The sequence below is a fragment of the Budorcas taxicolor genome, chromosome 1 (genome assembly GCF_023091745.1).
Source record: "Budorcas taxicolor isolate Tak-1 chromosome 1, Takin1.1, whole genome shotgun sequence".
Classification (NCBI taxonomy): domain Eukaryota; kingdom Metazoa; phylum Chordata; class Mammalia; order Artiodactyla; family Bovidae; genus Budorcas; species Budorcas taxicolor.
The window spans coordinates 21,567,467-21,592,298 of NC_068910.1; the positions used below are offsets into that span (position 1 = coordinate 21,567,467).

At 41.7% G+C, this 24,832-nt stretch overlaps 1 protein-coding gene across 1 annotated transcript in view; it reads right to left on the minus strand.

Annotated features, from left to right (window-relative positions):
- Positions 1–4,115: 4,115 nt before the first annotated feature.
- Positions 4,116–24,832, minus strand: part of CADPS (calcium dependent secretion activator) — a 480,748-nt gene continuing 460,031 nt past the window's right edge. The window contains exons 33-34 of the mRNA XM_052657031.1: positions 7,548–7,652; positions 4,116–4,295 (exon numbers count right to left, since the gene is read on the minus strand). Of these exons, the coding sequence (XP_052512991.1) occupies positions 4,116–4,295; positions 7,548–7,652 (285 nt within the window). The remainder of the gene's footprint in view (positions 4,296–7,547; positions 7,653–24,832) is intronic.

Genomic DNA, 24,832 nt, shown 5'->3' on the forward strand with positions numbered 1-24,832 from the left:
CACATCCTCTGGCAGTGGGGAAGAGCTACATGAAACATGTAATGATGCAAACAGCCCCTCCAAGAAGAGTGTGAGGAACAGTATGAAAGAGGAGCAGAGAGCGTCATGAGGATATATACCAGGAACGTGGATGCTGGACTGAGGGTTGGGTGTGGAAGGGCTTCCCTGCGGAAGTCAAATTTACTTAGCTGGGATGTGAAGGAAGAGATGAAGTGCTTAGGGGAGGGGCCCAGGTGGGAAGCACCATGGTGCCCAGGAAGTAAAAGATGGCAGGTATAGCTGTAACCTAGAGAGAGAGGGGGGTAGAGTTAACAGAGGAGGCTTGTGGGAGAGTGAGGATCCAATCAGATATGACCTTGTATGTCCCTCAACGAATTTGGGCTTCATTCTATGGGCAAAGGGAGCCCTGAATTCTTTTAATTGGAGGATGGGCAAGATCACACTTACCTTTTAGAAAGGACCCACTGGCTAATGAGAGGGAATGGATGAGAGAGAGAGCCTGGGTGTTTCTAGCACTGGCCGGATAGTAGGACTCAACTCTCTGCAGACTTGATTGCTAATAGAGTGAATGCTTTTCCATCAGGTTCACACTTCCCTCTATATCTCTGTCTCACCATCCATCTGGCACTTTTTCCTACGGCCTCTTCCCTACCAGTGTTCATACAACTCTAGGATTTTCCTCTTTTAAGAAAAGGGAATAAAATTTAAACATGCAATTCATGAGAGGCTACCCAAACTGCTATTATATGAGTTAAAAGGCAATCAATTCCATTTGTGTAATCACTGAACTATAATTATAAACCACTGCACCACTTACCAGAATGATGAAAATTAAAAGTAGTGACAATACTTAGTACTGTCAAGGGCAATACCTATGGTTGTCAGGGACTTTGATTCTCTGCTGGTAAGACTGTAACTCTGTTCTTGCTCTGTGGAAAACTGGCAGTATTTCCTAAAAATGAACAATATATCTTTACCTTCTAATCCAGCAATTGTACCACAAGTTATGCACAAAGAAATTCATGGCAGTATGATTTATAAGAGCCCCAAACCGAAAAAAACAAAAGAGGTTAGCATAAATACACTGTAGTATAGTCATACATTGGAGTTTATAGAGCACTGAAAAGAAATGAAGCACAGCCACACCAACAGTATAACACAGAGCAAAAGATTATGTACTGTGAGTCTAACTGCATCAGAGTTTCAATTTAACTGATGCAATTAGAAACCAGGATAGTGGTAACCTTTGGACAGTGGTTACCCCTAAGGAGGGGGAGAGACTGGGAAGGGGCGTGGGCCTGGGTCTATCTGGGGGTGTTCCTTATGTGCCAGTTCTTGAGCTGGTGGTGATTCAAAAAATGTGCTCCCTTTCACAAATCACTGAGCTGTATGCTTAGGATGTGCATACTCCTTTGCAGGTATATCATATTTTTATTTAGAAAAAGGAGAAGCAAACTTCACATTACATCCCAAAGGAATAGAAAAGAAAGCTCAAGGTTCCCAAATGGTCTCCTCCCCAGTTTTGAGCTCAGGATAATCTGAATGTGAACTTGGTCAGTTTTTGGTTTCTGAGCCCTTTGGATGTCATTTTCTCTCCCCCAGCCCTCCCTCTGGGGTCTCCCCATGGAGGGATGGTGTCCGAAAGGAGCCTCAGTGCTACGCTGTGCTGAGTTCTTCTTTTGGAGGAAACTTAATAAAAACCCACCAGCCTTGCTTTAAGGTCTTTTCTAACTTGCTTCTCTTTCTGCCTTTTGGGTTGGTTGCCTCACTGCTCCAGGCTCCTGAGCATTTTCTTCCTCGTCCAACTCCTATACAGGTGATGTGCTCTCTTCTGCATTGTTTAGTGGTTTTTAATCACAGCAAGAAACAGACTTTAGTTTTGCGATTCAAAATGTCACCGATACAAGTATATCTTACAGCATTCTAACTCTTCCACCCTGACTTTGTGCTGTTGGGCAATCAGAGATGCATCCTCAGTTCAGTTCAGTCGCTCAGTTGTATCCGACTCTTTGTGACCCTATGGACTGCCGCATGCCAGGCTTCCCTGTCCATCACCAATTCCTGGAGCTTGCTCAAACTCATGTCCATTGAGTCAGTGGCAATCAGAGATGTTTTACACCTGTATCCTTATCATTTGTCTGAACAATTGTGTGCTGGTATCTCTAGGTGAGTGTTTCTACATGGAATTGTGTCACCATGGGGTAAGTTACCTTATCCTTTCTTATCTCAGTATTCTCGTCTAGAATGAGGATAATTACAGTCCTCTCTCCCCAAGGTGGTTGTGAAATCTGAATGTGGTTAAGACATGTAGAATGTATAAAGTGAGTACATTTGATAATAAAATAGTTGCCCAATAACAGCAACTATGGGTATAAAATAGTTGCTCAATAAATGGGAGGTATTCTCAGTACCAAGGGCAGGAAGTACTGGTGATTTGTTCCAGCAGACCTTAAGGATTAAATAGAGTGAGATGTGCTGTATTTAGAGGGGTTGATCTGTCGAGACCAACTGATGAGCATTTTGCCTGGTCCTAATGAAAAAGCAGTTGCTTCTCTAAGACCTTTGTCAGCCCCAAGGAAAAGGTCAGACTGATTTAGTGGCAGACACAAATAAAACAGGCAAGGCTACCAAAATGTTTGGTTGTCTTTTAAACTTAGGTGATTATACGGCTGACAAAGACTGGGGAGCAAGACGAGTACTCCATATCTTACAGAATCTTGTAAAATGCTTTAACAAATATATAAGAATCATATATAATTGGCACACGCTTTGTTTGAATGCAAACACTGCTGTTAAAGTGGTGCTTAAAAACAGTTTGTTGGCCTTCTCTTCATACAGGAGAAACACTTCTCTCGTTTACACTACTCTCTTGCTTAGCAAACCCTTATTTATCCTATAATGCAAGTGTAATCAGCCCAACATGTCCAAATGCCCACAGATTCTGAATTAGTGGAGTCTGCATTAATGGAATTTTACACTGTTTCTCGTGGAGACAAGTGTTTGTAAACTACCCACTCCAGCAGGTTCGAGAACACTCTGTGAAAACGACCCCTTGCCTCCTCTTGTCCACATCTTCCTGATTTGTGTGTTTTAGTTCCGGCTTTCAAAGGAGATGCAAGGAAAAAAGACTCAAAAGTACTCTTGGGACATCTGAATAGTTATTTATTGAGAAGCCACAGTTTTCCGCACTTTCATAACTGTAGGCTTTATATAAGGCAAAAGCAAGATGGAGCTACTACTTTACACAGAAAGAAAGAGCTCTGCAGAGGACCCCAGGGTCATGCAGTTACAGAACAAAATGCAGTGTACATGACAGATATGAAAACCAACATGGAACAAAATAATTTTAAACTATGGTTACAATCTACTGAAGGAAATATCCATATCTTAATATAAACACATTTATAGTCTAGGGTCATAATTTAAATATTCAGGTCTTTTTTTTTTACATACATGGTTATGGAAACATAAAAGCGTAACATTTAATAGGATAAACTTTGATAGAAGACAGTGGCTCTGAACTGTGCTGGATGTCATGAGAGGGTCGCTCGTGCCACAGCAATTAGGAGGATCAAGCCACTGGTATGTAGCCATCCTTTTTTTGGGTAATTGTTTGGATAAATGACAGTATGGGTTAACAAGGATGCCAAGGGTTCATTTTTTTCAGTTTCAGGGGAAGAGAAGGAACCAAAAGTTGGTTGTTGGAGACTTGCCTTTTGTTTTTCAAAAAACAAAGCAGATCTATTTGTCTTAAATTAATTTATTGTACTCATTTAAGTAACTGGCATCCACATATGGGAAATAAAGAAGGTACTTGGCGTACTCGCCCTCATATCCATTTACTGTCAACGTACACACACAGCACATTAATGAAGCATCACTGGACTCTGCTGTACACAGGGGTACACCTAGCAATTGAGCTATGTATTCTCCAAAATGGTATTTGAAAGGTCATTTGCTAATCTTGGTACCACATACCTAAAATGGCAATTGTCTCAGTACATATCTCATGGGCATGGTAGTCGACAGAAAATTCCCTAGTGGGGTTAACTAACAGACTAAGGACATGCATTGATTACAAGACTCTGTCCTAACGGACCCCGAGCCTGAGCATTCTAATCATCCTCTTCGTCTTCCTCGTCGCTGTCCTTCATGCTGATCCCCTGCAGGCCCCCACCCTCGCTCACAGACGCTGTGGCCTCCTCCACAGTGAGACGGTTCCGGATGGTTTCGTAGGTCTTGCTGTTTAAGGTCGAGTCCAGGACTCCTTGCAATCGGAAATCTCTATAGGTTTTCTAAAGAGGGAAAAGATGCAGTGATGAGGGAGGTCTCATCTCCATGGAGGGTGGGAGGGGGCTCAAGGCGAGCGTGGGGGTGAGAACAGTGGCCTCAGCTAAGTGTCACACTGCATGCACTGCCACATGAGAAGCCACCATGCTCAGAATTCACTTGTACTGAAAACAGAGATTTGTTGAATGACAGAAAATGAGAAATGGTGACAGGATAAACTGTATTAGATGAGACAAAGCAAAGAACATAAGCTTGTTTATTCAGTTTCATAAAGGGAAATGTTCCATCATTGTTTTGGTTCTCCCTTATTTTTTTTTTTTGGGTCTGGTTCTTTCTCTTGGGTTAGTATAGTATCATATGATAGACAGTGTGAATAGCTGTAACACATAAATAATGGATTGCGTGATATGGTATTTTGTGATTGCTGCTGCAGTCTGGTCTTCAGTATTCTTGGAGGTTTGTGACTGCGTATCCCTTTGTCTCATTCACAAGACAGACATATGCATATTGGTGTATGAAACCGATCACGGGCAGCCACAATTAGGGGGAAGATGGAGCGTTAATGCCTCATCAGTATGTTGCAGGCATGTGACTCATGGCTTGTCTCCTTGGGAAAGAAGTGTATCTATTCTGTTCACAACTTCGTGGTCTCAGGGAAGAAATTTGGCTCTTTTTCAAGAACAATGGTTTGGTGTTGCTGTACCACCAGTTTTTTCTTTGTTCCTTCAGGCAATTTCTCTTGGATTTCCTGAGGTATCCCAGGGACTGTTTTTCTAGGAATCCCTTTGCGTTAATTGAACATGACCAGAAGCATCTGGCTGTTGTCTACTTCACAAGACATGTTTTTTTGCAGAAGGTCCCTCTCTAACTACAACTCTCCTCATCACACTGCATATCATTTCAGCTACTGATTCTGCTGTTTGTTTCTCCTCTTGATATGGGAAGCATGCTAAGGGGTCAAAGGAAGGTACAGTAACATACTTCAACACCACTTGCATTAGGATTTCTGGTTTCTAGAGTCCATCTGATGCAGTCCTAGTGTCATTCACCACGTCAACCACTCCTGAAAATCACATGTGGTAATGACTGCAGAGTTAACTCGTGAATGCTGCTCAGCTCAATTTTGAAGTCCAATAACAAAAGATTATAAATAGGAGGACCATGGGTTCCCTTTGCCAGGTTTTATCTGTGGTCCCAGTATGATTATCTGTAGCACTTTTCTTTCTTAAAAGTAATCCGTTCATCCTAACTACTTAAAAAGTACATCCTAATTACTTAAAAGAAATTCAAAGGTCACCCTAACTGTGGCTCAAGCTGCAAGGCTAGGTAGCTAGTAGAATTGTGTCTTCACCTGGAGGGGGTATGGGTAAGAGGTTGATTAGAGGCCAGTCTGGTGGAGACCAGATATCCAGACGATTTACTTGGTTGTTCTGTACTTTTCAATCACTTAGAATTGGTTGCCAGAATATGATGGGGAAAAGAAAGGTAGAGACCATTCAAATATTCTCCTCTCTATTCAAATTCCAGAGCAGTGTGTTTCTCAACCAGACTCCACATGTCTAATGACATAGAGTTGTTTTTCTTTTTTTTTAAAATACTCCACTGTGTAACACATAAGTAGGGGCTCAACTAATATTTGTCTGAGGTTGGATGGATGAACAAATGCTTGCTGGATAACGAATGAATGGATGAATAAATGGAGTGGATGGAGAGGCAGGGGAAAAAAGCCAATTATCATTGGAAGTTTGCCTGAAGGAGGAGGAGGCCCCTGGTTAACGTACTTAGCAAAGAGGTGGTGAGTTCTGCTTCATCCCTCTGTGTTGTGGCTGTAGTTAAGCCGGGCCCACTTTTGGCAAAAGTGAAGGAGTTCCTTTGGCAGGGATGTTTCTGTGTCCCTTTCCCTGTGGCTCATGTCTGTGTTGTTTTTGGCAGAGGCTAAGAAGCAACCTCCTCTCTGACTTATATTTTTTTTCTTAATAAAATATTGCTAATTCCAACAGTCTCAACAAAAATCTGGAAATATCAGTAATGGGAAGATATTGTAACAGACTAAAATGCATGTCTGCCCAGGAAAGGTCAAATAGAAAAAAATTCCCCTAAGAGTATTTATAGCCAGAAAATGGAATACAAGGGATCAGGCAATGGTTAGTGAGGTTGCCTTAAGGAACTTACATTTAAAAATATGAAAATAAGGCTGGGTACATAGTCCGACTGCATACGTTTCTTTTTTAGGAGCTGCAATACACTGTCTGTAACCTTCCCTGGGAGGACTCTTTTTGAGATCAAATGCATATGATAATAATTCTCCTTAATTACACTCAACGGAACAGTAATTGGTTTTAAGTCAGCACTGAGGTAGAGGAGTACCTTGAATGAAATGGTGCTAATCCGAAAGAGACTAAGAAATGGGGCAGGCGGGAGGGGGTGACTTTTGGCAAACTGTTAAGAAATAGAATTCAGCCCTGTTTTATTGTTAAAATATTTTTAAAGAGACTTTGTGCTTTGAATGAGATTTTTGCATACGAATGTTTTTAAAACCCTCTACGGTGCAGCATCAAATGGAAACTGAAATGATCAAAAACGTATTTACCCCCTTCTGTGATCTTATTATTTCATGTAAACCACTGAGATTTCACGCTGAAATAATTATCATTAGTCCAAGGCACACACACAAGAACAGGGGGAAAAAAAGCTACGTTCAGGGTATGTTACCTCACCTTCGTGATCCTTTACATTTGATTGTATACATGCATTGCAAGAAAAACTACTTCAATTAACTATGAGAACAATATTGATTTGCATCCTGATAATGGTCACAGGACATATTTAGAAGAAGCCGGAGGTAAATATTTCTATTAAATTAATTGTGGCAAAATTTAATTTAATTAAACCATAAATGAAATTCATAATGGAGGTGATTAGCATGGCGGTACCCCAAAGCCAGCTTCTGAAAGTCTAATGCAAAAGGGCACAATGGCTCCAGCAGTATTTGCATGGCAAATACATAAAGTATTTTTCCAGTCTGGATAACGTATCAAATGCCTTTTTATTAAATTTCCCTTTGATGTCTGAATAATAAATTAACCAGGCAGCCCACAATGATTTCATCGGTTTTTCTTGCCTGAGATACTGTTTTTAGAATCGTCTTGTTTTATACATAAACTAATATTCTTTGTGTTAGAGAAGTCCTACAGCTTGCCAATGCAATGTATTTCAGCCAGCTATTTGCAAAGGAGAATCACCATGTTTTCTTTTACCTTGACCATCCTAATTAGAGTTTTCAACTGATAAATGTGAAGCTGTAAGTCCATCCGGTCCGTCAGCCAGGTACAGATCACGTTCATGGAGCTGTTGTACCATTGCTGAAAAAAGAGACAAAAGTTCTCCAGCCAACACATCGTGGAGCATTTAAACAGCAGAGAGGGAACAGGCCACGTGTGAGCACCCTGCTCTGCTCCAAAAGGAAGACAAAATGGTTAGAATTTGAGAGCACAGAGATCACAAACAGTGATTTGACACAAAGTCACAGAGTCCTAGGCCAGCCGAAAAGAGAGCGGTTTGGACTCTGGGTTGAACACAGAACTCTTCCACTCTACACACCTCATATGCAATCAATTTCATAAGGACCATCTTTTGCTCTGTTGGTTCATTTTACTCAGCCGAGATGTAAGTCACTGTGTATGTCCTAATGCCACTGTCTCAGGGGTCCGGGAAGATGGCTCCACTGAGCCAGTTGATGCCACTGGCTACTTACCTGTTGAGAAATCCAGACCCTGTCTACTTAGGATGGTTCTGGGAATCAGACTGAGAGCCTTAGGAATTTAGGGCAAAGTTTACCTTCATTTACCCTAATGGGGCATCTGAATAAAAACAATGAAGGAGGGTTTCTCTTTAACGGCCAAATTATACTCTGGGCAGCTTATGTGGCCTTACATTGGCTGTGCAATCTGTTTTAATCTTAACACCCAAAAATTATGAAAGATGAGAGGGGGGAAAAAAACATCTACAAATGAGCTCATTTCAAGCTGTTGAAATCATACTTCCCCTTAAGGGGGTTAAATTTTGCTTCTTGTCTGTGAAAAATGCTTGAAGCTGTGTCACTTTAGACTGCCACCCCTGTGGTGAAGAGAGTCTCTGGTGCGGTATAATTTTGCAGCACTGCTCATATATTCATAAATCTCACTCGGAGACATATGAACAGTGTTATGAAGTGTCAGTACGAAAAAAAAATCTAATCTTTTAAACTTCACCAGGTTTCATTACGCGTTGCTGCTTATACCAAACAATTTACAAATAAAATGAAAAGGTGTGGATGGACCTATATATTTATTTATAGGGAAGTATATGAACTGTGCACAGAAAAGATGTAAAAAAAAAAAGTGGTTAAAGAATTGAAACATTGCATACTCTCCCGCTAACTGACACGCACATTCGCACACATGCACACGCACACCAGTGGAGATTTGAAAAGCATAAATAAAAACATGTTTCTGATGGTAACTCCACCCTTTCTCACCTAAAGATCATCCAAAATCAGTTTATGCCTAACACTCACAGTTTTTCCGAAGCCTTGTTTCTGACTTAATTTCTTAAAAAAAAAAAAAAAAATTAATTTCGGTTTTTACTTGCAAGGTAGAACTGCCAAGTTTCACCTTGCAAGAAACGACACAGTCGCAGCCATGGCCCCTCTCTGCAATCTCCCATTTCGAGGCTCTTTCCTCATCAGAGCCAATTGTGGCTCTCCTTGGAGCCCAGCCGCAAACAGAGACCACACTACCCCAATCGAAGCAGCACTGCAGCCTCACAGCCAACTTCTGCTCTTTTAAAGATCATGGAGGCGAAACTCTCAGTTTCGGGGAACCTTCTGTCCCTCCCCAAAAGAGTGGGTGGGGTGGGGGTGTTCTTTTCCTTCAGATGTGCAGTTCACCCCATGTTGGGAGGGGGTTTGCCCTGGTCAAGCTACTTTAGGCGTGGACAGGTTTTCCCCTCTGGGAGTAAGAACATTTACTGAAACATTGTTTTCTGGTGGGGGTGGTGGATGTGATTATTTGGGTTTTTTTGGCACCTCCTGCCTTGGGATCCTGGAGCTCTTGCTGTCACCACTTCTGGGTTTGTTAAGGGGCTGGGGCAGGAACATGACTAGGTTATGGGTGTAGCCCTGCTTTACTCTCAGCAACTGGGGGGCCCTCTTGTGTTTACCCCAGGTCTCAAATTCCCACATTTACTGGCTTTATCTGACGTGCAGTCTGGGGGTTCAAATAGTCTATTTTGAGAGTCATGAGCAACGTCCCCCTATCCCCCCACTCCCACCTCCTGCGGTTGGAGAATGACCCTCAAAGGAAACCTGGGTGACCTCCCGGCCAATTCGCCCAGACCAGGGCCCCATGATGGGTGCATCTCAGGGACACAAAAGAGGAATGTGGCACTCGGGCTTCTAGGCAGAGGTGGCATTTCGCTTTGGCTGTGACAACAGGCAAACCGGCGCTGGCTTCTATCGCTGCCAGCAAGCCTTGTGCAACATGCCTTTTTCTCTTTGCTGAGAGACATGCCACCTTTCAGGGGAAGAAAAAACTAATGAGCGCCCCCCACCCGCTATTTCATATAAGTAATTCCCCTTCTTGTAAAAAATGGCTTTTGGATAGTCAAACAAGAACAAGAAAAAGGTAGACGGCTCTCAGTACTCTTTCTGTGCTGCTGAAAGGGAGATGGATGCGTCAGCTTATCACACTCACAGATTTCCACTCCAGGAGAACAAGAAAGCCCTGGAACATCCATGCTTTTCCTCCTGGATCTCACATCGCGTGAAAGAAGTGTAAAAAATGTATGATGCCCCATTGGCTACACATTTCAAGAGGCAAAAGGGAGTAAGTCACTCCTTTCCAAACCTTATGCTCAGGAGATGAAATTGGAGACACTTTTGGATGAAGTGCGGTGCTAACTTGGTTTTCCAGAAAGGCGCTTACAGGCACTTGGATGTTGGAGGAAGCAGGAGTCACTGCCTTCGAGAACTTGAAAACGTTAAGGGGTGAAAGGGATCTTCCTCCTTTGATCTCCACCTTGGAGAGGAGGCACCCAAGGCCCAGAGAGGTGAAGTGACTTGCCCGCAGTCACACTGCTAGTGAGTCCGTTAAGTGGCGGTTTTGCAGGGTTAGGCACTGGCATGAAAAAGCTGATCATCTAAAGACTGCTACCTAGGAGGGTGTAACAGTGCACTGGGCATGAGAGCTAATCTGGTGTATCTCTTCCCAACTCTACATTTGGGGGGTATCACACTGATAGCTAGAAATAGGCTTTAGTGGGAGTTCTTACCCTATGGAAATTGGCAAACGCCACCAACTAGGGCCTTCTCCTTTCTAGAAAGCCAGTTGTTAAAGCATTTCATCAGCATATTACTGGGTGTCTGGGGTGTTCTTGCTTTTCCTCATGCAGTTTACAGTGCTTATTAATCAGGTTTGCTTTATTTGAGATTGATGCTAATATAGCAGATTTGTTATGATTCTTTGAAAGATGAAATTAATACAACATTTTAAGTTCTCCCTGCTTTGTTTTGTCTTTGGTTCAGATACGCCTTTTCCAGAGATAGCCACAAAAATTTTGGTAAAATGCACTCTAAACCGTTAGAAATAAAACTTGCGAGTGCATGACATATACTATGCCTTGCCTTAGTTCAGGTATATTAACTGCAAACTACCTACATAAGGTTAATTTAATCCTAAAAAAGCCCTCGAGAAATAAAATCACCAGTTACCTGGGCACCATGAAAGTACATTCCCTAGGGAATAATTTTGTGAAGGTTTTACAGTTAGAAGCCAAAAGAAGAAAGGCTAGTAAACCCTTGGAGAGTTGGGAACTTCTTGGGTAGCTAAGCTGCTGAAACTAACATGATACTGTAAATCAACCACACTTAAATTAAAAAATATTTTTTTAATTGAATGCAAAAAAATAAAAAAAGAGAACTTGGAAGGCTGATCTAAAACCTTACCGTTGATTTTCTTTTTTCTTTTCACTTTCCTTCCTTTTTTCCACACAATTGTTACCGTCATAGGCCTGACCTCCTTTTCACCTAGGTTTGTGATCCTGGGCAAATTACTTATGTTCTCAGAGACTCAGTTTCCTGTTCAAAGGGAATTAGTCACTCTTTCACAGGCCCTTCTGATGGCTAAATGAATTAATGCTAATAAAGCTCACATCACAGTACTTGGCACATAATAAGGCCTCAATAAATGTTAGCTGTTTCCACAATGAACACTACCACCAGCATCACAACAACGGTCACCACCGTCGTCGTCATCATCACCATCACCTCTCTCCTCTTTTTTCCGTCTCTTTCTCAAGCCAAGAAATGCCATAAAACAAGGAAGAGCACAGAACAAATGACCAGAGAAAGCCATGCGGTGGTGGAAGAGATTATTCCTATCGGAATATCTCTGGGATCATATGCTTAAGTCTTAGAGGACACATGACTAGCTCTCAACAAAGCAATCCCACTGTAGAGAGGCTTTGTGTTAGAGCATCACCCAAACCTATAAAACCATCCTGAGTGCCGTTATACACATTTGAAACTATATTGACCTAGATTTAAATATTGGATTCAAAGGATTCAGACAAGTAATGAGTGATTTTGCAAACTCTACATGGATAAATTACACCTTCAGCTTGGGTTGGATACTTCTTAGCTGGATAAACTCAACTCTTAAGCTACTTAACTCTCTGACCCCTAGTCTCCTCTTGGGGTTAATATTAGTACCTACTTTATAGGATTACTGTGAGAGTGAAAAGAGGTAATTGTGTAAAGTGCCTAGCAGAGTGACTGTCACATAGTAAGCACTCAATAAAATTTAGCCAGTATTGTTATTATTACTCCCCAAAATGGACCAGATATCCTTTTATGAATAATACACAATACAGAAGACTTTTCATGATCCATTTCTAGTAAAAATCAACATGCAGATATACTCAGGTCACACATTCTGTCCTGCAACTAACTACACTGACTTCATGCAGAGGAATCCTTACACAGAACATGTCTCTTCTGTAAGTGGGGCTTCACTGCAGCTAGAATTAGGGTGAGGCAGGATCCTGCAAAAGTGCAGGATTGGATGCTGCCTTTAATTACTACAAACTCAAATATGAGTTTGTTCATTATGGATGTCTTGCATTCAATTTTAAAAAACATATTAAGACATTTACCTTGATTACTCGTTAAGATTTTGAAACTGAGAAGTGATTCATTCATCTCTCCCCAGTCCCTATACTTGGGTTCACTGTTTATCTGGGAATTTTATCCTCTGGAAGTGCCGTAGGATTGTGAGATGGGATAGATAATTCACACCTCACTGGACAACATGTTTGGGTTGTTATACTGGATTTGGATAGCCCCGCATCAGCGGGATACAGTGTTACCACACTATGAAAAGGTTGCTGCCTTCATTCCTCTACCAGCACAGCCACCTAGATGAGTCTAAATTTTCCACCCTCCCCCACCTTGATGTTAATTCAACATCCCAAGGGACCTTACTGTTAATGACTCATTTGTTTTCAGAGCCAGCCACATCGCATTCGTGAGTGGCAATGAAAATAAGGAATAGAGGCTGAAAAGGAGATAAAACTATTCTGTAGTGTTTCCATATTCACTAAATCGCAAGGGCTAACGTATCTGCTTACCTTACATGGCTGCCTATCACACCATACCATTCTCTAAGACTTTAGAGTCTATAGTTTTGGCAAAGTGCTATTTTGTACAGGATTCCTAACACACACAAACACACAGTACCCCAAATTAATATAGCTACCTACTCCCTGAACATCGAGTCCTTGGAATGTACAAGTAAAGTGCACAGCATTCTATCAGCATTATGTAGTTTCACCACAGAGCCGAACTTTTAAGAGTATCAATAAGGGGAGAGATGGACTGAGAGTTTGGGGTTAACAGATGCAAACTATCAGATACTGGATGCATGGGCAACAAGGTCCTACTGTATAGCACAGGGAACTATATTCAATGTCCTGGGATAGACCATAACGGAAAAGAATAATATAAAAAAGAATGTATGCATATGTGCATGTGCATAACTGAGTCACTTTGCTGTACAGCAGAAATTAACACCATATTGTAAATACATAATACATAAATATGTATTGTAAATACATCAATAATAAAAATAAAAAATATAAAACAAAATGACACACTTAAACAAGTATCAATGGTATTAACAACCCTGTTTTATAGATGAGAAAAAGGGGCATAGGTAAGTTAAATAAGTAGCCTATATTCAGATGACTGGTAAGCAGTGAAGCAGGCTTCAAATTGGTTATTTACCACTACACCTATGTAAGTTGTCACACTTGGCTCAATACTTTTAAAAACCAATGGCTTGTTTATATAGAAACAGATCTACTTGCCAGGTACCCTTTCAGCAAAGTCATTCAGCTCTGAATTTCTCAAAGGAGAAGTGTGTGGGTGGGTTCCAGTGTTTTTGGAACTGTCTCCCTCAGAGTCTAAGCTTGGCCTGTTATTGAAAATATTCTACTTTCTATGAGCCTAGAAAGTTGCTAGGTATAGTGTGTGGAGTCAGGGGTTTTCCCACCACAAAAAAACAAAAAAACAAAAAACTCCACAGCCTTACAGAACTAATAATGGATGAGAGACAATCATTGTTGACTCTTACAGAGAAATGATTCAGAAAAGTTGGATGGGGGTGTGGGATGCTATTTCTTAGCTAGCATCAATGTATTTTTAATTTCTCTCTGTAGTCCTACCTCATTTCTTCTTCTTTTCTCTTAGGTTGGTAACTCAGCAATTGCTACTAAGAGAAAACTCTCACTGTGGGCGGTTTGAGTTTTCAATGACAAATACACCTAGAAAAACTGCCTCTGTCACAATGGATTTAATTTTCCTAACAGAGTGTTGGAGATACAAAAGTTATGACACTGACCAAAATTTCAGTTCCGAAAAAGTATCCATCATAAGCTTTAACACTGTCTGTGAACAGGGAGAGGAAGAGAGCCTTGGGGAAATTCAGTTTCATGTTCAGTTAAATAGGGTGTCATCAGAAAGGGCTGAAAGGGAAATGATTTTGGGTGGAATATCAAATCCAATGAAAATAGTCTAGTGCAAAAAGTTCTTCCTGTGTTGCTTTTTTCTTCAAAGAAAAATTTTATAGAAGTATATAACATGCACACTATAGTGTACCACTTTTGGCAAACCATAAGCATTTCCATACAAATTCCAAGCACATGCCTACAACAGAAGGTAATATTTAGCCCGATACATGAAAATGTACCCTTTCAGAAATTATGGTATTTGGTTAAGGACCAATAACCACACCATGCACAAACACATCTCTTCATACACCTTCTTTGATTAAAAACTGTGACTCTGTCCTATACAACCTATTCACGAATGACAGTCAAAATTTACAATGATCTGAGTTCTACTGTTGGCTCATTTCCAAATACATGTTTCGTTTGAAACTGGCATGTTCACCCTACTCATGCCAGGGAGGCAAAGTGCTAAGTGCCTGGGCAATTCGTGGCTAAAGTCTGAACAGTTGAGTCTTTATCATCATCTATAGCCTCACTTCACAGATTAGGAAACTGAAACTGAGAGAAGCAGAGTGGTCTACTAGCTAGCAAGAGATGAAGCCTGGCCTCAAGAGGCTGAGATGCAGTACAGCTTAAGAGACTGGACTTGAATCAGGCCTGTCCTGTGTTAGAATCCTGATAAATTCCTTATCATCCCTGTGCCTCAGTTTTCTTATCTGCTAAATGGGGATGATCAGAAAAACCACTTAGGGTTGTTGTGGGAATTAAATGAGTTAATACATGTGGCATGCTTACAACAGCACCAGGCATATACTAAGTGTTCGCTGTTACTATCTAGCCCTGCTGTCCTACCTTATTCCATGAATAAGAAATATTAATAGTACGTTCCTAAGTGCCAGCTAGTCAGGGTTGTGCAAAGCTTTCTGAGCAGTTCCCATTCTTTGCATAAGACCTGAGCAAACAGGTAATTTATAACTTCTTGATAAGCAACCTGTATTTCTGAAGTGAGGAAACACAGTGAAACCTGGAAGATTTTTTCTTTTCTTTGGAAAGTACCCTTTCTCCAATGCAACACAGCCAGACATCAGAGAAACTGCCTCAGCAGTTTAATGAAGAAAGGACACTTTATATGTTGGCAGAGAGTCAAAGAGAAAGATAATACTTGGACCACACCCATGTGACTATGTTCCTCATGCTGCTTTTTGGGACAAAAGTAGATTATTATTAGCAGAAAGGAAACCTGCAACCTATTTAAATGGCTGTATTGAAATACTGTAATGAAATATTTTACATTTGAAGCTTTCAATGCATATTTCTTTCTTACAATTTGGGTAACTTAGGAGCATGTGAAAAGCTTCATTAAGGTTTCCTCCACACTCCTACCAAAGTCTCCAAAGCTTTGTTGACCTGGGCCAAAATTCCACAGCCTCACGGGTTTCTTACGGCTAAGGATCTGGTTGTATTTGGTGTTCTACTCCAGATTCAGAGAAGGTTTGACAAAGGCTTGGCATGTTCAAGACATCTGTGCCAAGTCGATGAACACTAAAAGACTGCACATAAGTTTCAGAATTTGTCAGAGCCCCCAAAGGGAGCTGATATGCTTCACTAAGAGGGTGTATCATCTGAGTCCTTAAAAAAAATGATATGTAGTTGAAAGATGCAATCTTTTGCCTTACATGAGTGACACTGTAATTCAGGATTTGATTCACCAAAACAACTGCTTCTCGAAGTGGGTATTTCCAGTCACAGCTTCAGGACGCCCAGATAAAAGCACAAAGATACCACAATCCGAGGGTATAGATAATCAGGGTGACATTCTAGGCTGTCCCAAGTGTTCTTTTTTAAATTGAAGGTTTTTTTTTTTTTTTTAAATCTTTAATACTTTGGCCACCTGATGCAAAGAACTGACTCACTGGAAAAGACCCTGATGCTGGGAAAGATTGAAGGCAGGAGGAGAAGGGAACAACAGAGGATGAGATGGTTGGATGGCATCACCGACTCAATGGACACGAATTTGAGCAAGCTCCGGGAGTTGGTGATGGACAGGGAAGCCTGGCATGCGGCAGTCCATGGGGTCGCAAAGAGTTGGACACGACTGAGTGACTGAACTGATAATTCTCTGGATGGCTAAAAACCATTTCATTGAAATCTTTACAAAGCTGTCTAGATGCTATGGCTTTTCAGGGTTCTAAACTCTGGACAGCAACCTCTGAAAGTCTGATGCAATCCAGACTGAGGGGGACATCAGAGGCAACTTGCTGAAACCATGGTTCCAGAGACCTTTGCTATCTACAATGTGTTAAGAAGAGAACCCCAACATGGTATGAAGAGAACCCAGCAACTCTTTTGCCTTTAGTTTCTTCTCATAAGGAAGAGATACTGCAAATTAAATATTTTTTTTAAACTTTGACTTAAATTGATACTTTTTAAAATTTTTGCTTCTTCTATAGGAACATATATAGAATTTAACATATGGGAGCAATTTTATTTTTAATTTCCTTCAAAAGGGCCTAAGTGATACCTTAATATTCTTTTATCAAAATAAGCAGTTATCTATTCAAGACCAAATTTTACCTGTCTAAACCTGAAATATAGAGAAATGTGCAATAAGCAATGTCTTCAGGAATGACATTTCAAATGGATGTTCAAAATAATGACTCTACTTGGACTCTTGACTAAATGCACTGTAGCCTTTTCACCAAGTCAATACCATCACTACTAGTTGCCTGGGAGAAAATACAAGGAAAGTAAGAGTCCCAAAGGGTTCTTTCTAGGATCAAATCAAGCAGGAGAGTTTAATTCAAAGGTTATATTTATACAGGTTATACAGGGATCTCTCTTTGGAAGATATATATATATATTTTAATGGTTTGATAAACTGACAATTTCAGTAAGCTGTCCAAAACACCCAAAGCCATATGGGAAATGAGTTTGCCAGTTCTGAATCAATCAAACTATGTGAAATCCAGCAGGTCACAAGTCTCCTTGTATCCCGCCCAACCCCACATCTCAGTATGGTGAATGGCCACCTGCAAGGAGCTGAGATAGCATCCAAAAGGTCTGCTTCCCTAATACTTCCAAGATATTTCTGTAAAGTTTTCCAACTCTGAATGAAAAAAACTCAAAGATCAGCTCACAGATATTTACCTAAAGACAGAAAGGCACAGAAAGGAGGCACGAAAGTGAATTTTCTGCTGTGAATGGAGCTTAAACTTCCATTGGGATACCTATCTTCCACCATTTCCACAACCTGAGTACCTGCTGTTATAAAAAGATGGGAGACTCAGCAATTCCACAGATGCAAGGAAATGGAAAGCAGGATCCTGAAGAGATATTTGCACACCTGTGTTCAAAGCAGCATTATTTGCAAGAGCCAAAAGGCAGAAGCAACCCAAGTGGCTATGGATAGAAGAATGAATAAACAAAAGGTGGTATCTATACATGGTGGAACAGCATTTAATCTTAAAAAGGAAGGAAATCCTGTCAAATGCTGTAACATGGAGAAAACTTAAGGATACTGTGCTAAGTCAGTCAGTGAAAAAAAAAAAAGACAAATACTATGATTCCACTTCCATAAGGTATCTAGAGTAGTCAAATTCATAGAACAGTGTATGAATGTGGTTGCCAGGGGCTGGGGAGGGGGAAAATGGTGAGTTACTGTTGAATGGCTGTAGACTTTCAGTTTTGCAAGACTTAAAAGAGTTCCAGAAATTGGCTGCATAACAGTGTGAATGCACTTACCACCACTGAACTGTACCATTTGAAATGGTTAACCTGATCAATTTTACATCATGCTTGTTTTTACCACAATCAAAACGAAAAGAAGGGAAATGCAGTATTGCTCTCCTGATTGAAAAGGAAACTTTGCTAAAGAAAGCACGGCCAGGTAGCAATGTACATGTTCTAATCTGGAACACTCAATCGTGTTTCACAAAAAGCCAAAAAATGATGTGCATGAGGAACGGGGGCCGGGAGGAGATGATTTCTCAAGGCCGAGCTCTGCGACTGTGCAGAACAAAGAACATATCTGGTAGCATTTGCTCAGTCACTTATTGGGTTTATTTAAAACATGCCACGGGGCCAACATTTCTAAATCTGTGAAAGAGAATTAAATGAAGCCCAGAGATGAGAACTGAGAATCCTCATAGAGAATTGGGTCCAAACAGCCAGAAAGGATGCATTTTTCACACCGCGTGACACATCACCTCATATGTTTTCACGGAGACTCCCCCGTCCCCTTCCTGCTCCCCGCCCCCTGATGTTCCCCGTACAGATTTGATCAAGCAGCGCTCAGCCCCGAGACCCTGGTTCCCTCTGCCCAAAAGGGCAGCGGCTCCACCATTCAGAATCACCACCCCCCAACAACAGACTTATTAAGGTTTGGAATGTGTGTTTAGGAAGCCCTTATTTTAGGAAACAATTAAGTAGAATTAGACTAATAATGCGAGGCAGGCAAAGCTTTTGCCCTTTGCTGAAAAATAACTCCTACGTGGAACAGTTATACTAATAAAAACCATGTATTTCTTAAATGCCTCAAAATGATCTTTGTACCCAGCTCGGCAATTAACACTGCCCCATTGAGGAACATTTATTCCCCAGGCTAAGGAGGATTAATCTCCATGTCTGCTCGACCAATGTCTTCCTTCACTGAAAATACAGTATGAGGCTTTGGGCTGGAAACAGAAATTTCTGTAAGCGGAGATCTCACAGGAGGCTTAATTCCCTTCTCATCTTAGAGGGTGGCAAGGTGGACAGGAAGGGTTGGGTGCCCCCTACCAGACCCACTGGAGGCCCATGCCAAATACCTCCTTGGGCCAGTCCTTGACCCTGAAGGAGGATGGGAAGGCCTTTCTTTGGGTGGCCTGGGCCTCATCTATGGAAGGGGACTTTCGCTCCCAAATTCCCAAGCTGACTCCTCCTCACTGTAGCCATTCCAGGACCTTCTTCTGGGCCAGAATCTACAGATTTCCCACCTCCAAGCCTGGGCAGGAAGTGACCGCTGGGCAAAAGGGGGACACAGACCCTCCCGCTGGACGCTTTGTCTCCTTGACAACACCCCAGCTGGTGGCCCGAGAAACAGACTTAATTTCTTTTCTTTCTCTGCCCACCCTCCCCACCCCATACTTCGTTCCCTCTTTCTGTAGATGCAAACGTATGACATCCAACATAAAGTTGCCGAAATAGCAATCTTGTCTCTGAATATATAAATTGCAAAAATTGATATGAATAAATCTGCAAGTAGCACACTGATTGTGGCACATTTTATCAAAAAACGGCGCTCGGGTGCTCGCTGGCTGGGGCGGGGGGTGGTGTCATTACACATACAGAAAAACATCTGCAAACTCCCAGCTTCTTTACTTAGAACTGAATGGAGGCATGACCTCCTGTTCCTTGCCATGAACCCTGAGTTCACACTCATATTTTACATGTTACAGGAAGCCACAGCTCGCCCCAGGGGTGCTGCAAACAGACACGCAGAAGCCAGATGTAGCCCCCCCACCCCCCTTGCTCCTTAATGCACCTGAAGAAGCCGGCAACTCGACATTCAAAAGCTGACATGCTCGTAGCTTAAGGTCACTTCAGATTTTGTAAAGCGGAGGACAAAACCAGGAATGCTTCTAGGGCTGGGCTGTCAGCGGGGAGGCGGAGGGATTACAAGAAACCTGTGACTCTGCCTCTTTCTGCCTTTGCTGGTAGTTTTTTTGTGTGTGAACAAGTGCCATACAACAGATTGAGCCTCGTATAAAGGCCTGAGACTGTGCAAGGGCCCCCCGCTGGGCCTCAGCTGTGCTTGCAATTAGCAATAGGCACGGAGTGATTATTGTTGGGGTAGCGGATGGCAATGCGAAGTGACAAGTTTTATGGGGGAAGTTGGGAATGGGGATGCTCGGCAAGTTTCTCTTTCTTTTTTCTTTCTTTTATTTTTTCCTGGTTCTGCAAAAACCCCATCCTTGGGTGGCTGCAACCTCCCATTGCAGTGAAAGCTAATTCCCCCCTCCTCATCATTCAAAAGAGACTGAACAAAATTGGTAAAAGAATATATTTTTTTTCTCAGTGCTTCAGAATGCGGGTTTTCTAGGTCAGAGCTTCCTGGCTGCCCTATTTAATGTCAGAAATACCCATTTGCCTCAAATTAGCAGAGATCTGGGAGTTGAGGGCAGGAGATTAAGCATACAAAATTACTCAGCAGGTGACGGTGGGGTGGATTTGAGGGTTGAGAAGTCTTTAAAACTGACTACAAGACATTATATACTTCTGACAAAAGAACATAGTAATCCTACCTGCTTGCTTTAACCACTGTTGTTTGCCTATTATTATGTGCTTTAATGCTCATGAGAGCAAAACTAGTGCTGATACTACTCAATTACCATAGTAACTCACACCAGTGACCTCTTATCTCAAGGCTCCCAGCCCAGCTGAACTAATCCGCAGAGTTTGTGTCTTTTTATTTATTTAAACGGTGACATATACTTGGACTGGAAAGCTCCAGAGGGAGGCTACTCCTCTCTTTGACCAAGATCAGAACTTGTTTTGAGATTTTGAGTAAGGCCTTTTCACCTTTTGAATCCAAGGTGGTTCTGAAGTTTATGGATTGGAGGCTGTGGGATGTCTTTAAAAACCACTATGAAGACACAGAACAATGCCAAGTAAAGACCAGCAACCTCCCAGCTGCACGATAGTCATGTTGCCCCTTGGGCCTCCTTGTGAGGGGGAAAAATGGGAGACTCTTAATGGGGGACGTTGGCTGTCTTATCCCATCCATGGGGCCAAATGCAGACAGGACAAAATGACTACCCAGAGGAATTTCATCACAAGCTTTTAAAAAGAATTACAAGTGATACTAGCGTAACGTTTTCAAGCTTTTCAATTTTACCTGGCCTGTGAATGTGTTTGCACACATGCATACTGTATACTAGGCCTGAATACTACTGGTGATTCAGAGCCACAGGGTTGCACCAACACATTAAATGCGCTGAAAAGTCCTGCAGTAAAGAAACCCACTGAACTTTGCTTCCTATTTTCCAAATGTATTTGACTAAAGAATCACTTTTCATGAGCCACCTAGTAATAGCTTTCAGGGTACTAATGTTCCGCTGAATCCACTATGGAAAAAAAATCCTATAATGACATAACTAATAATAATGAACAATAATAGTAGTAAAAATAAGGAGAGTAAACATTTAGCGAGCACTTTTTATGTGTCAGGCACTATTCTAAGCGGTTTATATGGGTTAAACTCATTTAATTCTCCTAACAACCTCAAGAAATGGTTACTTTTTAAATTCCATTTTACACTTCTATAGCACCATACTGATATGGATTCATACTCCATGAAAGAGGGAGAAAAGGAAATATAATCCATATGTAATAAGCTGGCTTTTAACGTTCATTCTATTTTTCCTGTTTCCAGAGATCCTGAAGCATGTAAGCTCCCCCTATATATATATATATATTTTTTTTCCCCCTATAACTCAAGGCCCTATTTAATATCAAGTTAAATGAGGAGTGAGGCATGACTCCCTGCAAAATCCTTCCACCTGTGAACTTAAGGTACTCAAATAGCAAAATCTCTCTCTCTCCTCTGTCTCTTTTGATTAGCCTCCAATGCCCTGCTGTCCTGAAAAAAAGAATCCAATCTAGGTATCAAAATTAGATCTGTGCTTTCCTGTACACAACGTGATTTCTAAAACTGCTGGACACCTAAGTAATTGAATAAAAATGTAACTAGAGGTCAAGCCCTGAATGGAAGATGGAACATGGGCCCAACACCAGCTGTTCTAACATCCTCTGGCTGACCAATGGGACCTATCACTGTAAATCTGAACATACTTGTGTTTCGGACTTTTATTAACTAGACAAGTTCTTCAGCAAATGTCAGAAGCTGATACCTAACTTTCAGCAATCCCTGATACTTAAGGGAAAAGAAAAAAGCTCTCTCGGGTACCTGGATTTTCTCAGGCTCTTTCTTTCTCCGAGAGACGTAAATAATGAGCCAAACGCGATTAATCCCCAATCAGCTTCTAGCCAGGCCTGGTCTGCCGCCTGGGCTGCCCAGGGCAGGTGTGCAGTTTGGACATTAACAAACTCACCCCGGTTAACAATACCTTTTTCTAGGGCCTATTTTTCTCTGGATATGTTGGGGATTTAGTCCTGGGCCTCCCTGTGCATTGAGAAAATGGACCCCCATGCCTTGAGCCTCTGTCCTCTCAAAGAAACCTACTGTTTTGAGAAAAATGTATAGTTACAATCCAAATTCACACTTTCAAGTCATCTCAATCACTTCAAGCTCAATTATGTTGAAAAAGAAACTAGTTTTGGTGGCACATCCTACTAACCTATTATCCACGTGAGAAGGGTTAATACTTATCTGAAAACTGCTCTCTGGGACGCATACAAGGACCTTAGAGGGAGGAAAGAGATTCATCCCATGAGCGGAAATCAGATTGTTCACGAACAGCATCTGCCCGCCCCCGACTGCTTCATAGGTACGGGAAGTGCATCGAGAGTTAACTGCATTAATTCACAAGCATATTGACGTAAGCAACTGAATAAGAAATCTGCATACCATATAGAAATGATTATAGAAATCATACTCTAAAATAAGGATTGTAACTCATGTACCGAACGGAAAGATAAAGTGGAATGCCAACTATGTCTTTTTAAAACAGGGTTGGTTAATCACATTAAGAGGCTAATTTCATAATTCACACATATTCACCTTTGTCTATAAAGTCATGACTCGTGAGAGTTTTGTGAGTCAAAGTTGAAGTTCTTATGTGGGAAAATTCATATTGACTTCAGGGAGTTCTTTTTCTGGGCTGAGATTGTTTTAGTCACTACTCTCAATATTAAAAACAACAACAACCAAAACCCATGATCTGCACCTTCACATAATTTGTTATTCCATGGAAAACATTCAGGTAAACAGACAAACGGGATGCTGTTGGTCCAACCACACAGAGAGTTTCCAAGCAGAAGATGATTGGGTGCTTCTCATATACCATCCAGGAGGCAGAGTCCAGAGCCGCAAGGATTCTAAGACAATAAAGCCAACAACTATATCTATGGGTCCAGGACCCTTTCCCAAAGTTCTCTAAGCAGTTTTAAAATTACATCAATGTCAGCCCTTGGGAACCTGGGCTTTCTGGGGAATGGTTTCCCATAAGGAAAGGGTACCATCTTTTTAGGACCAGAGATGGCATTGATTTCCAAGAAGCTGTCCATGGAACAATACTCGGATGCTGGTTCAGGAAGGCCAGGTTTCAAAGACAAGTCAGTGGCATGAGAATGGAGGAGAAAAGATGGCGGGGGCGCTGGTGAAGACTTCTCAAACTCTGAGGAGGAAACATTGAGGGGTACATGGTGATCACCCCTATATAAAGGAGATCAGAAGGTAAGTTCTGATGCCTGGGGCTCAGAGATGAAGAAAAGAAAATCAAAGTGCTGCTTTTTAAAGTTAACATGTGTTTTCACCATGTACAGCTGGGCTCTGCTTCCCAAAGGCGCCCTTTCCTCTTGCTTTATTTTTAATCTCTGTAAACCATATTCCCCACTTACTACTTCTCACTCAGTGTGACTCTTTTTTTTTTTTTTTTTTTTTTACCTTTCTGGGAGGGAAGAAAAAAAAAAAAAAACTTTACATTCGCCAGATCACTAACCCAAACCTCCTTTTGGGGGAGCTTGATACCTCATCTCTGCAAAGGGCATGGACCTCAGACCACTGTCCCCACACAGGACACACACCAGACCCTGCTGGGCGCCCTCAGTGTCTACAGACGGTTCTGGATCCACCAGCCAGGAGACAGGAAGGCTGCGTCAGGTGCCTTGCCGCAGCATTCAGACGAGTCTAGGACCTGAGCGCATAGAGTTAAACCGTAAATTAGCCATGAGTTAATATGTGCAGGCGGAATCCCTCTGCCTTGCCATTAATGCTTTCCGTCCACAAGGCTCCCTCCCCCTTCTCCAACCCCCCTTCCTTTTTTTGAGGCGACAGAATAAGAAATTAAACACTTGTGGGTTCATTCGAAAGAGTGAATGAAATTGAATAAGCTCTCAGTACTTGAGGCGCACAGCGAGTGCCTGAATGGGGCAAACCTCCTAAGTTGAATGGAGTGTCTTTTGGGACCAATTTGTCTCTTTTCACTCTTTATTCTTCCCTTTCTGCTGACAGATGTACAAAGGCGGAACTGCGCCGTGCAGCTTATCCGCAGGCACCCACAGCAGCTGTCACTTTTGTCGAGCAAGTTAATCAAGCAAATGCCACCATATCCCACTTTCTATAAGGAACAACATGTTATAGACAGTAGTCTTGCTAGAAAGAGACTTTATTTTAACTTTGATTGGCTTGGTTCCTTGGCCCCTCCCAATGCTTCCCCCCTTTTTCCCCTAAAAGGAGGGAGAATGGGGGGATTGTGCCCAAGCCAAAGATTTGGCTGTGATCACATTATAGATTTAATAATAATACTGTGTGACAGGCTGCAGACTGGATTCCAAGTTC